This window comes from Corylus avellana, chromosome 6, assembly GCF_965113065.1.
Source record: "Corylus avellana chromosome 6, dhCorAvel1.hap1.2, whole genome shotgun sequence".
Taxonomy (NCBI): Eukaryota; Viridiplantae; Streptophyta; class Magnoliopsida; order Fagales; family Betulaceae; genus Corylus; species Corylus avellana.
The window spans coordinates 23,490,446-23,505,154 of record NC_142495.1 but is presented as its reverse complement, the minus strand read 5'-3'; the positions used below and the strand labels follow the sequence as shown (position 1 = coordinate 23,505,154).

Sequence of the window (14,709 nt, the reverse complement as noted above, 5' to 3'; positions counted from 1 at the left end):
CAAAGGCAACAATCTAACAAAAACTATGAACTGATAGAAATTGTAAACAAGCCCTGATACATTCTTTCCATTTACAAGCAAGATAAGAGAGAATCTGATGGCAAAGTGTATGCTTTGAACTTCCAATTCAAAAAGGACCTATCAATTATGGTAAAATGGTGTTTACTAGAGAGAATGGCCTAACTACTTTGCAAAACCAATGGTCTAACTACTTGCAAAACCTATATATGGACCATACTAAGAACCCTCAAGTGAGAAATGTACAGTTATGGATTTCACCTACTTCATTCAGTAAATTTTCTCTAGAAAATTTATATGCCGAATGCTAACAAAATTTAGAGACCAAAGATCACATTTGGGAATTAACCAAATGCTAAAGCACATTGGCATTAACTCTCACCAATGGCACAAGGAATGCATGGAGGATTACTAGCTTGGTCTTCAGGGGTGATAAGCTGCAAGCAGTGCTCATGAAAGGTGTGGGTACATGGTAAAACGGCAGCAGCCGGAGGATTAGCTGGCTGGAAAAAAGGGCCATCCGGCGTGAACGAGAGATTCCTCTTGCATAAAAAACACTTCCCTCCAATTGGTTGAGGAGTTTGATTGAAGCCTGCAATGAAATGTTTTCTAATCATCAGTACTAACTATTTCTTTAAAAATAGTTATCTGCAATTATCACTAACATCATGAACACATTAACGTTATGGGTATAAACACAAGGCACAGCAGATACTTTCAAATGTAGCAGACCAGGTTATCAAGAAAGCACACTTAAAAAACATCCCTCATGAAAATCCTATTAATCGATAAATAGAAAGAAAAATCAAACAGTCATACTCGGGATTGATCGAAATCAGGATCTAGGTCCATTTCAAAACTACAGTGAATGTATGTTGAATACGGTCTAGCATGGAATAAACATAGCATTTAAAACAGTATGAGCTCACACTAGGATAAAAGTGCTAAGAGAATAGGGCTAAACTAATTTAAATGAAATTAAAATTACCCACAATAACCATATTGTAACATCACAAGAAAAAAGTAGTAAAGTATAGAAAGGAAGTAGGCTTTTGGAAAATAAAGCAACATCTTATAAAGCGAGAAAGTAGATCTAAAGAAGCATCAAGAAATACCTTTCCATTTTATATGGGAAGCTGTTGTCTGAGGTAGGGGTGGTAGAGGAGGAGCTTTGTTTAGTTGGGAAGAAACAATAGTCCCAGGATGGGGCAGACAAGATGGGGCTGAAGTTATCTGGGGAGGTGGTGGAGCAGAAGCAGTCTGAGCCAGGTTTGGGAGTGATGGAATACTCGGGGACAAAGTTGGCACGGATGGAGGAATGGAAGGTCTAGGTTTTCTGGTCTTTCTGCGACGAGACGGGATAGCAGCTGTGAGGAGTTCAGTCGCACTCCTCTTAAGAGATGGTCCAACAAGATCACTAGAAGTCTGAGCAGTCAAATTTCTCTCATACCCTGGTATTCCTTGACCTGTAGAAGATATGAAGCGTAATAGAAAATTTTGATGACAAATATTTAACTGTGACTGTGGTTTAGGTAGCAGATATTATACCAGTAGTAGAAGCAGGTTCAATTTTTGAAAACTGAACAGGACCAATGGCTTTTGGTCGACCAAGACGACCTGCAAGCAGCCATAAAAACCTTGTTAGAAACCACCAAATCAGTAGATAAGATAGCTCAGTTAGTGACATGAGCAAGCAAAAGCTGTATCCTGGACTAGTCTAGCTCAGTATTTGACTTAGAATTATTGATATGGATTGCATTAATTATATGCGAGAAATAAACTGAGTTCAACTTAGACAATCACCATTGTTGTCAATACATCATTTATGCCCATCCTTTTCATCTTCTATCCTATTCTATGAATAAATCAGCTAGAAATGAAAAATTGCTATGAAAGACATTATCACTAAAGCTATCCAGTATAGCTGCTATCTTGACTACTAGATTTAAGCAAGCCAACCCTCCATTTGACCCAGTCTTGACAAATCCATCAAGTCATACAAGTATTGAAATTCATGAGATTCTGATTATTAATAAACACATTAAGTCAAGAGGTTAAGGATACACCGATAAATATGTAGGTTACCAAGGACTCATGCTGGTGTATAATGTAAAAATGCCTTACTAGCTGGCTTTGACACTATTGGCAAATATACCTTCAAAGGCAACTTGAGCAGTAGGTCCCTCATAAATGGGGAAAGGCTGCCCCGCAGAGAAAATTCAAAGTTAATTCAAGAGAGATGCTATTAAACAAATCATATCTAATAGTATACCACTTGCTATATGAAATAGATGAGAGTTTATTTAGGCACTATTCAGTTCACACCATAAAAAGGTACTATTGCTTTAAAAGCAACAAAGAAAAGAATCCAAAACGTACTATGCAATGAAATATGACATAGCGGATTGCGTGAGAGATAAAGAATAGAAGCAGCGATGTCTTCTACTCAAAAGAACAAGCCAAAGCTTGAAAGAAAACGATAAAAACTCAATGTCAATTGTATTCTTAATTCAACAATGATGAACTCACTTACGTTCTGCAATACTTATTACAAGAGGAGACACCCTAAAAGGTAATAAATCAGGAAAAGGCAACAAATCAGCAGAGAACGAAATGACAACAAGAAAAGGCAAGTAAAATCTAAAATAGGAAAATAACAATACTAACATCAAACTAGAATCAACACTAAACAGGTTCCCCATATGTGAATAGCAGAAAAAATCATCTTGTGCAAGATTCAATCAGTGTGCAGAAAAGTTATGACTCATACCATGTAGGTATAACCCACAAGCAGACATTTTCAATCTCCAATATGTAACAAGGATTTAAATTGAAATGATGCAGCATGCATCCATTATTTGCTAATTTACTTTGGGATCAAAGAAGACAAAAATTAAATAAAAAAAGACATTGATGTAGAAAGTTCCACAAAAAATAAAAGGATTATGTCACTAAGATTCCACACTTCACATGTATTATCACATGAGGGGAATCGGTGAACTATACAAAACTCACCTGACTTGCCTTGCATGGGGGTGCTTCCTGCGAGACCAGTAGAAGGAGAAGCAATGGAAGATTCCAGATAACATTTCAATGGATGGTCAGAAGCTGGTTGAGTGGTACTCCTGATTAAAGAAGGTAACAATGGCAGCCCAGTCGCCCAGCCCTGTCCAGGATCTGGCATCCCAGGTTGACTGCTGACGAGTGGTTTTGTAGATATGACCGGATAACCTTGAACTTCATGATTAGGATCAACATTTGAAAATCTTGCATCCCAGTTCCCTCTGACTCCAAGACCTAAGTTCATGTTTCTTGAGGTTGAAACATGATGTAGCTTATCAATTCGTGGTGTTTGTAAGACACATGAAGGACTTGAACTACACCCAGTGCTTGCAGCAGACATAACTTCAAGATCATTATTGCAAGAGGTTGAACCACCCACATTGTGCACTAGAGTAGGCATTCCTCCTACATTGTTCTGAAAACTAGAAATAAGGCCAACCTTGTTCAGACCATGATTCAATGAACTACTCTTTACCTTTTGAGTGAGAGAAGTATTGAATTGAGGAGGAATAACCCGTCCAGTACTACCAGTGATGTTTCGGTCAGAGACAATAGATTGAGATATAGCCTCTGTATTACCTCCAACGCCAAGGTTCAGGAAACTCCCATCAAGGTTTTCTGTATAATTGGATTCAACACCACTGATCATGACACTGTTTTTAATTCCTAGTTCTTCACCATCTGGGTTATGGCTTAATACAGGCTTGCTAACTCCATGGTTTATGAAATTGCTTCTAAGTTGAGGCATACAGATACTACTGTCAGTTGCTTCTCCATCCTGCGTGATCATTTGTATAACTCCTGCTGAACTACTGCTCATATTTTCAAGTTTCCGGTCAATTTGAGGCTTCTGTAAACTATTGACATAAGCATTCCTTACATTATTGAGAGACCCTGAACTATCATAACAGGAAAATGGAGATAATTTGTTCATGTTCCCTCCAAACGATGACAAGTCTGACATTGGCCTGCATAGAAGGGGGTCATTACCATTCCCATATGTGAAATTATGGTCAATCTTGGGATTTTGAGTGTTGTTGAATTGGGAGACATCAGTCAGAAAACTAGTACCAGTCTGCGGCATTTCCTGAGAGCAAAGTTGAGGACTATCTCCACAAGGAAGGGGAAAAAATGGCAGCAGTTTATGTGGGAAGGCCATGGTATTAGCTCCTGTGCCATTATGATCATGAAAGGTCCTAGAAAAGTCAGTACCTTCATTCACAATATGGGAGTCAAGTTCTTCATTATTGTGTGACAGGGAAGTAGCATCAGGTGGATTCTCCCCACGTTTCAAATTGTCATTCGCCATCATATGGTCAATTCTAAATATAACTGAGGCAGAAAGATTAATTCGTAAATAACATTCTCTACAAGTCAATAACAAAGATTAACTAATGTATATAGCTAGTGGCTATTAAAAAGTACAAAGATGATGAAGTAGGAAGAATTCACTGACAAATATATGTAATGAAACAGACAAAGGATAAGATCACAGAATGATAAAAGAAATTCCCAATCACATAATTGTCCTGAAGGAACTTAATGGATTAAGTGCTATACACCAAATCAATTTAAATGATATAAGCACATTCTCATAGACTAAGTTACATTTCTCTCTTACACGCGATACGCAATAAAGAATGATAAAATTCACACCAAAGATCATCAACACGCACATAATATCATAAAATGTTTCACAAAGTGCACACGTTGTAGACTTCCAATTGTTGCAATTCAAAGAAATAAGACAAAAGAAAATTAAATTCCAAGAAAGAGGATTCACAGAGTCAAAACCACACAAAATTACCAATCAAAAAGAATTCCAAACCAACGCCAAAGACTCAATAACCCTATAAAACCCCAAAAGCCTAAATTCCAAAACCCACAAACGGAAAAAAGAAAAAAGAAAAAAATCAATCAACAACTAATTGGATACCATCCAAAGCAAACCTCCTCCTAAAGATTTACATGGAAAATGATGAAAAAAAAAAAAACTCAAACCAAATCATAACAATGCCCCACGATACAAAGAAATGCCATAACTCAAAGAACAAGACATTTAGGAAAAAAAAAAATGTTAACAAAAAAGGAAAAAGCTCACAGAAACACTCAAAAAAATTGAGAAAAACTTCGTCTATTTACATGGATAATCTGAAAAATTTTGAAAGTGAAGGGGTTTTTTAGCGCTTACCGGCGATGGGCGCTTAGAGAGAGAGAGAGAGAGAGAGAGAGTAGTAGCGATTTTAAGGCTTGTGGAGAGGCTTTAAAGGGTTCGGTATGGGGCCCACTTGGTCTTGCTCCTAGACGAGACGTTTTGGACACGAACTTGGAGCTGATCTGGCAATTGCTGCGGCCTGCGAGGACTATTAGCTACTTTTCCCAATCAACGGAAGACAAGTGTCAACTCCATGGTGTGTGTTTGGCAAAGAACTTGAAAAATGGGGTGAACTGTAGCAAATTTGATTGATATCAGAAAAAAAAATAAGAATATTTTGTATGAAAAAGTTTAAAAAAAAAAGATTTTTTTATTTGAATAGTAATAAAAAATGATTAATGTGATGTAAAAAGTAAGAATATTAGAGTTGATTTTGAGATAAATTTTTGAGTCTTTGGGTCAGGTCCAATCCAGTCCTTTGGCAAACATGCCCAAGATCCAGCAATTTTATAGAATGTGAAACAATGAAAATAGTTACTTGTAAACATATTCCAGCGTGACTCGAGCCCAACTTGATTATTAAATGAGTTGTTCTTAAATATAAAATTAAGCTCAATTATTAAATGAGTTGTTCGTATAAGGGTTGACTTGCTCATTAGGTTCGACCCATATATTAATAAAAAAAATATGTATTAAGGGCTGTACATTAATATGTACATATGTTAATAAAAAAATAGTATAATGTATTAAGGGATGTAATCGAGCCGAGTTGAGCCGAGCTTTAAGATTTCAAGACTGGCTCATTTATCAATATGCTTATTCGAGCCGAGCTATAAAATTTGTGTTTAAGCCTAGCTCGTTGAAAGCTTGGGCGAGGTTTGAAATCGTTGAGAATGCTATCCAAGCTGAGCCGGGCTCAACTCAAGCTCGAGTTAGGCTATTAAATATTAAGGAACTAGATAATATGTTAGTTACAAGATATATGAATGAACTAACGAGTTGGGCAAACAATCCAATCGAGCTTTAAACAAGCTGAGCTCGTGCCCCTATCAAGTTTTCTCTAGCGAGTCGGGTAGGTATCATTTACTAATCAAGAGGGTTTCTCTAATATCAAGCTCGAGTTCGGGTCGAGCTAAACCAAGCGGGTTGTCAAATGGATTGGTTTATTTATAGCCCTAGTATTACTTATCAAGTAATATAAATGTAAGCATAAATTAAGTAATAAATAACAATAATTAATATATATTAAGTAGCAATAATTAATTGATTCTATATATAACCTATAAGTATATTCAATAATTTATGTTATATGTTATTTTGAAAAACATATAACAAAAGCCCCCAAAGATGCATTTGACCCGTAAGAGTTTATGGGTGTCAACAATAGGTGGTTTAAGTAAGCCCACTCAAAACCAACATTCACATGTAGACTAAAATGATAATAAAATAAAGGAAAAAATTCATATATTCTCTTTAAACTACTATTCAATCGATAATCTTCCTCTCAAATTTTTAATTACGACAATATCTTCTCCAAACTATCCAAAAATTAACAATATCCCCCAAGACCAGCAAAAAGACAAAAATTATCTTAAATATTTGTCAATAAGACAAAAATACCCCTATATATTCGAAATATATATAACAAAAAACGTTTTTTTTTTTTAAAAAAAAATCCCACTCCTTTATTTTATTATTGTTTTTAAACAATTATTTTAATTTTTTTAATGGTATTTTCGTTATTAGGGGAAACATTGACAATTTTTGGTAGTTTGAAGAAAACATTATCAATTAAGAGATAGTTTGAGAAGGTCATGTAAACTTTTCCCTAAAATAAAACACATATAACACTCCTGATCTATTTACTGTAGAAGGCCAGACGCAAAATAACCATTTTGTTTATGGCTAGTTAAGGTAAGCATCAATGCCTTTGCTGACATCAATTACAAACTGAAACAATGTATTGGGTTCTAGAATATCCTTCTTCAGCTTTCATATTCCGTGCTCCAATGCATCAAGCTGCCCTCATCCCTGGGAGTAGCTTGAACAATGATCTTGAAGCTCTTGTACTCCTGCAACAGATCTCCTTCAACACTTTGAAAGTGACTGACTTATTTGTCTCATTTATTGCTTCAATTTTCTTCTTAGCAACTTTAGCTTGTCAATCTATATATATGGCTTCGCACGAGAAGAAACAATTAAAGATAATTAACATCATGTTGTTGCTAAGGGTTCAACTAATATGACTTGTCCCACATTGAACAAGCAACAAGAATTCTTACCCTTAATCATCTATAAATGGCCAATTTCTTGGCACATCACAAGCTCGAGCTCAAGTAAAACTTAAATAAGTCAAGGTCGAGCAAGCAGTACATGCTCAAGCTCAACTCGTTAACAGCCTTATGTGGAATGAAAATGACCAAGCTGGGAGTGCAGCTGACTACCATGTAAATTATTGTTTCGGCCCTGCTTAAAGCTTGAATCCACTAAAACTACATACTCAAAGCTCCACATCGGTAAAGAGTAATGCTATATATCACACTATTACCCCACTATGCTTGGTATTGTAAATACATTCTTAGATCAGGAAATTCTAATGAAAGGGGAAAAAAAATTTCTCCAGAAATGTGTCTATCTTGTTAAGCTACTTGTTAGTCTCGTTTGACATGCTGCAATGTAGCACGCGCGAGGATAAAGCAGGAGGAGGCCACCATTGCAATCAGGTACCCAGCTATTGCTCCATAACTCACACAAATAGGCCATTCCTACATAATGTTATAAAATACTTCAGGCCTAAATAGCAACATAAAAAAATAAGTGGAGGAAATGCAACTAAGTTATTTGGTCTGAAAAGAGACAATTTGAAAATAATTTAACAAGCATAAAAATATCATCAATCGAGAAGGATCATTACAAACATAGGAAGAAACAACATAAACAGATCATCATCACTTATTAATGCTCAATGTTACCGAACAAGACTTAAAAAGTTAACACAATTTATAAACAGGCAACTTCATAAATTTAGCCGTAAACTCAATGAACCATGAATCTATACTCTTGCAAGGATAAACACAAGTACCTGGTTTGTTGCTGCTCGCTATTTAATTATATTATCCTTCTTTGGACTCTACGAATCATTCCCTCATTTAAATTCACAATTTAACCATAAACAGAAAGAGTTCAACATGAAAGTGATGCAAGATACCAGCCTAAATCTGGAAAGTATATACCCAAGAAAAAAGAGTTTCTTCATTGGTTCCTTTTCTAAATCAGAACCCATCACTTCAATTAAAGGCAAATTTGATGGCTTAATTTCAAAAAGTATAAAATTCCCCCAAACAACAGATCAACCCTACTAGCTCTGTACTCAACAAGGAAATCGTGGATTTATGAACGTCAAGTCAATTTAACTGCTCATGGGATGAAAATCAGTTGTTAAGATGTACATGCGTACAAAAAAGAGATTTATTGTCCGAATGAGGGTGGCACTAGCACTATTCATATCCACAAAAACCAAGGATCACTAATGTGGCAGTTAAATAGGACACAATGATCGAAAGACTGGGAAAATTTAATAACCCAAAGGGATGTATGAAATGTGATATAATTAAGATACCATATGAAAGTATGAAATGTGATATGATTAAGATACCAAATTTTCATATGGTTGCCAGTTTGATAGGAGATTGAATTTTTTTTGTTTGTCACAAGTACTTCACTGTATGCTTCCTCGCATTATTTATGTACTTTTGCTCCTTCAGACAGTGAGTTCACATTTGGATCACAAATATCTTGACAATTACACAGCACAGGAGAACTCTTGCAGAAAAATATGCTACTTTAAAGAACATGTGGAAAAAATTTAGATAAGAATTTGGTTTTTGAATGATCAGATGATGAAGTTATAAAGCCTACTTCCAAGAACATGTGAAGATACAAACCTTCCATTTCATGGCTAGTTTACATATTTAATTCCTACATGAGAGCTTTTACAGTTCAAATCCACATCAGAGACACCTTTCTGCACCATACTGTTGGGCTGACAACCCACAAACAAATTGGGCTAGTTGAACAAAAGGACAACCAGCATGCCATGTCCAACTTATTAACTAATAATATAAGTACAGACTAATGAAACAATATATTTTTGACTAATCAAGTACAAACTATATCAACACTGAACAATTATAAGATATTAAGAGATGAATGTAGAACAAGCTTGCCTAATAAATTTAGTGGAAAAAAGCCAAGTTAGATTTCAGATCATTTGCAAAGAAAAAAAAGAAAAAAAGAAGTGGAAGTATTTATCTGCAAAAAATCATTATAAATGAAACAATAGTAGAAGAAAATTATGACTATTATCTTGACATACTGGATAAAGAAAAAAGAAAATAAAAAATTGCTTAAAATAGTACATTAGGAATGAAAAAGGATGAGTGCAGTACCTGCCATGGCCTTTCCCAATCAAGCGGCATTGGCCAAGCCCCAAACCAAGCTCCAATAACAGCTCCATGTGCCGGAAGGCAAATTATAAGATCAACAGATCCAACTGGCCTAAAAGTGAATATTTTTAGACATCATATTGACGCATAAGTAACTGGAATTTATCTAATGGGTAGAGTACAGGAAACTAGTTTTCAATATCATATATCTAACCCAGTCAAAGATAACAACAAAAACATAAGCCCCATTGGCTAAAGTAGTTAACAAAAAGCCAATTAGTGATTGGAAACTAACTTTGTATGTGCAAATATTCGTTGCCAATCCTTCCATGATACACCAAATACAGAAGCTGCAGGCACAATCTGCCAAAACCCAAAAAGTAATAAGTATGTAAGAGGCAAAGCATGTTCAAAATGGAAAACTTCAGGTCCTTGGAGAACTGGAACAGAATAGTAACTTGTTGAGCCAAAAAGCATGAAAGCAATAATTAATCAGAAAGTAAAAAGGAAAAAAAAAAAAAAAAGCTTCTGGAAACCCTAGCATGTGCATAGTCTAATACTAATAAAGTCATTTATGATTTGCTTTGAAGAAAACGATAATAATCAGATATTGTCGAATAAAATATGACACAAGTATTTAGGTTATATAAGAAGTCAAGGAATTCCAATCCAAATACTCAGGAATGTTGAAAGTATGATACTGTAAAGAAGGGAAGATTATGATGCATTACATACTTACAGTGAACAATGACATCATAAGAGCCCAGCTAATGGTCTTTGAGAAGTACCTGTGTCCAACAATAGTGGCAACAAAATCAACAAATGCTTGCAACATAACTAAATCTTCAATAACAAAAAATTGAAGTATGTGAGTCCATGGGTTATCAAATTGGTGATAAGTTGATTTACGGATCATCCAAATATGTTTCATCCTTCATACTTCTGAAAACATAACTCACACTTGAGGTTGAATAGTCACAAAATATCTTTGAAATTGCTGAAATTATACACCATTATGGGTTTTACTTTACTTCTCAATAAAAGTTTAGAAGATGAGAAAGGTATTCCAAAAAAAATAAAATAAATAAAGGTGAATTATGTACCTGATGATGATGATGAGAAAAAGGTCTTGTTTCAGAAAGGAACAGAAGAGTGTGAAACTATACTTATATTTTCAGAATTACACAAATAAATACAAAGTCTAGTGAACCCTTAATCACATACTGAGTGCCAACAGGTGTGCCCAATGCGATAGCTCCCAAAGCACTTACTAGAGCCCCTATAGAATAGAAACAAAAGAAATGATATTTCCCTTTTTTAACACAAATAAAAAAAGACAGAGAAGGAACTGACTATTACAAAAATAAAAGGTCTAAGAGTAGGCTAACAGTTCACAAATTGAAGATAGTATGAAATACAATAGAGCAATTATTATCTTTTGGATCACATAATCTCAGGCAATGTAGTCATTGACATTGCCCTAACTAGGTGATTCAGTTGCTCTACCTATGATAGGCCATAAACCAAATACAAGTTTAATATGATGCACCAGCCTAGGCAAGTAGACAACAGCAAAAAGGCACGTAATCATCTAGGTGCAGTTATTGCCAGAGATGTTCTTCCGGTGTATGTTTTTTCTTTCAAAAACTGTGATATGAAATAACTACAGCTCCATATATACACAATAAAAAATCAGTTAAACTGGATTGGACCCTAAAACAATTGAACTGATAGTGAATGAACATGTGATACAGCATAATGTTACAAATTTTGGCAAATCAGGTTCCATATTTTGTACAATCTATTTATTTTTATGGGCTCTACCGAACCTTTATAGAATATCACAGACCAAGGTTTACAATCAAAATATAGAAAGTTCCTGAATTAAATGTTCTGAACCACTTTCGCAGATTCTTCTTTCCCATTTGCTTTTTATATATGAAGTATAATTTACCAAGAAGTACAATAGCATTTTGTACATGTATGCAAAATCATGAATATGAACCCAAAGCATAATACAGCTTACATTATCTCTAATGGGTCCATTACAAATGACACCTTTGTGCCATCAAATTGCATTAAAACCAACGTATCAGCTTTCTACGAAGTGATGGACATTAACTTGGTAATATAATCATACACTAAACAAGCAAACCTAAGGAAAAAGAAAAAAGACTAACCAACAGGAAGTCCTAGTAAGCCTCGTCCCACAGCTTTCAAGTACTGAAAAAGAAAAAACACAGTTGAAATAATCAATAAAACAACACCAAACCAAAATATAAACTAAAGAAATCATAAAGAAGAAGAAAACTGTTGGGTTGCTGAGAAAATAAAGAGAAAAAATTCGATTAAAGTCATGAACTGGATCTAATGCATTCATTTCTGGAAACCAAAATATACGTATGACATAACACTAAAAACTTCCTTTTCCCACATTTTCTCGGTAACCAAACAGAGAAAAAAATTAAAAATAAAAAAGAACGAAGGGATGCTGATTTTACCGAGCATTCTTCGCGATTCTTTCGGTAACGACTGTAGAGAAGAATCACAATTGGGCACTCAATAACCTGATATTAATTAAAAACAAAAAAACAAAAAACAAATTAGAGGGTGAAATTAGAAAAAATAAAAAAATAAAAAAATAAAAGAGAGGTTTACCCAGATTAGACGGAGAGTGAGAGAAGGATGAGAGACGAGGTTGACGGAGAAGACATAGTGGGCCAGCAAGACGGCCAGGCCGAGGCCCAGCCCAGAGATCAGGTGTACAAAAAGCGCCTCGGAGGCTGAGATGGAATGAGAGGAGGCACTGACTTCTGCTTCCGGCTCTGCTGAGGCTTTCACGGACGACGTCGTCGCGTTCGTCTTCATGTTTTATATTCGTGGTCCGTAGCGGAAGAATAGAAGAAAATATTAAAAGAGAGAAGAAGCCGAAGTGCGCAACACAATGGGCGCTACGCACGAGTGGTTAGCTGAGCGAGGGAGATAGGTTCGAGTCCATTAATGGTGTTCATCGACTTCTCGGCCCGCACCAAACCCCCTTGTGTTGCTGCGGATCCGTCTAAATCCCTCTTCACCGGTGTTCCGGCGTCCCTCCAATCCGAAAAAAAATGCAAAAAATGAAAAACACCGGCGTCTGTCGAAAAATAATTTCTAAAAAAATTGGGTTATTTTTCACTTTTGTTTCTAATCTTAAAAATGGAAAAAAGTGTAAATATATGCTAAATATATAATTTCTAAAAAAAATTGGGTTATTTTTCAATTTTTTTTTAATCTTAAAAATGGAAAAAAGTGTAAATATATTCTAAATATATGAGTAAACCCGTGAAACCACTCCCTAGTCTCCCTCAATTTTATTATTTTTTTAATTTTCAATTTTTATCAATGTAGTCTTCTTATTTTCTAGGAATTATGTTCTAATATACCCGCGCAAGCCCCATCTAATATACCCTTGCAAACGTAGTGGTAGATTAGGTATGTTTAGGCTTGCTTGATCCTCTTTTTTTGTTTTTTTTTTTTTTTTTTGACATTCCACACAATGAAAGAAGGAGAAGAAAATTCAAACTAGTAACTTTCGCTTCATGAGGCATGATTCACATCCAATTAAGATACCCCTTAGATGCAGGCTTGCTTGATCTTAAATGGCTTTTGATGGCTTGAATTGAAACATTAGCTTGTTTGGTGAACAATGACGACTATAGCTATGATTTGGACATTAGCTACTTTGACCTAAAATCTGTTAGACAAAGTTAAATTGATTTTGAATTGGGTTGAAAATTGGTTGAAAGTGTTATGAACTGGGTTAAACAAGATTGTAGTGATTTGAAAATGGATTGGACTAGACTGGCGGTGAGTCTGGACAGTGTTGGCAGTGAATCTTCTATAGATCGAAAGGTTTTGTGTCTGCAAACCTAATTCTAGTTTTATATTTTTCAGGAACTGGTTCAAGAAAGGCTGAGAAGACAAAATTGCCCATGCAAAAGTACATGGAGGCGTGTGGATGATCGGAATTGTGTGCTCCTTAGAGAGTACTCAAGGAAAAGGTCAAAGACGTTTGTTGAAGACCACAACTCTTTTAGATATTGATCGAGTCACTATCTGTGTGAGCTAATCCCACACAAGCGATGCAACCACCAAAGCGAGAAAAACCAAGTCTAGTGACATTAACTAATTAATGGGCTTTGATACCATATAAAAGATTGTTATGTTTTACTCCTGTGAATGCACTATGAAGATTTGTCTTATATTTATAATGAAGTACTCTTGACATTACAAACTCTTGACTTATATTTGACGTTGCAAACTCTTGGCTTATATTTGATAAAAATTATGTTATAATATAATATTAACAATATTAGTAATATTGTTAACGGTGGACGTAGGTGTCTAATACTGAATTATCTTGTAAGTTCTCTTGTCTCAATTTTTATATTTATTCTGCCTTTTATATTTAATTGTCAATTGCATTATGAATTTCTTCAATTACAAGGCCGTGCTCTAGCTAGTGAATTCATAGACGACATAAATCTTAAATTATTTTCATACATTGGCATTGCTTGGAAGTATGTTCAATAGTAGAGGAACCCATAAAAGCATTTTATACATGATCGATACTTTGGGTAAGTACCCCAAACAAAGAACAAGAAAATTGAAAATGCAATGAAAATAAAATACACACTGTCTTCATAAGTTGAGATCCATAAATCAATTCAGGCAGAAGCTGTGTAAGGATTTGGAGATTCCATGAGTAATAGATCTTCCGGACTTGGCACATATGGTGGTGCAACTTTTGGAGGCGGCGGCGGTGAGGAATATGGTTTTTTGTTGTAATCTGTCTTCCCAAACAAGCTGCTTGGAGTCTTTCCTGCTAGGAATCCTAAAAATTCCACAAAAAATGGAAATGAACACGTTTTTATTTAGTTATACACGAAAAATAAAGAAAATAAATCAAATAGTATAGTCAGTTTCTTTACCTGCACCCCCTTTTTTTTTTTTTTTTTTTTTTATGAAGAAACTGCACTTGATATTTTG

General features: G+C 35.1%; 2 protein-coding genes across 3 annotated transcripts; both read right to left on the bottom strand.

Moving 5' to 3' along the window:
* On the bottom strand, positions 1 to 5,295 carry LOC132187563 (uncharacterized). 2 transcript variants are annotated; one of them, XM_059601911.2, is made up of 5 exons: positions 5,273 to 5,295; positions 3,034 to 4,413; positions 1,567 to 1,635; positions 1,134 to 1,484; positions 1 to 610 (listed from the first exon to the last, which is right to left on the bottom strand). In XM_059601911.2, the coding sequence occupies exons 2-5, from the start codon at positions 4,391 to 4,393 to the stop codon at positions 390 to 392; spliced, it is 2,001 nt and encodes a 666-aa protein (XP_059457894.2). In that variant the 5' UTR covers positions 4,394 to 4,413; positions 5,273 to 5,295; the 3' UTR covers positions 1 to 389. The 2 variants fall into 2 exon arrangements, with proteins under 2 accessions (XP_059457894.2, XP_059457895.2); XM_059601912.2 differs by lacking the exon at positions 5,273 to 5,295 and having other exon boundaries at positions 3,034 to 4,049; positions 4,153 to 4,242.
* A 2,454-nt stretch (positions 5,296 to 7,749) lies between these two features.
* Positions 7,750 to 12,855, bottom strand: LOC132188833 (phosphatidylinositol-glycan biosynthesis class F-like protein). The gene is made up of 8 exons (XM_059603396.2): positions 12,340 to 12,855; positions 12,183 to 12,248; positions 11,862 to 11,904; positions 10,906 to 10,960; positions 10,421 to 10,469; positions 9,977 to 10,044; positions 9,685 to 9,793; positions 7,750 to 8,001 (listed from the first exon to the last, which is right to left on the bottom strand). Exons 1-8 carry the CDS (start codon positions 12,547 to 12,549, stop codon positions 7,888 to 7,890), a joined length of 714 nt encoding a protein of 237 aa, XP_059459379.2. The 5' UTR covers positions 12,550 to 12,855; the 3' UTR covers positions 7,750 to 7,887.
* Positions 12,856 to 14,709: the final 1,854 nt, after the last annotated feature.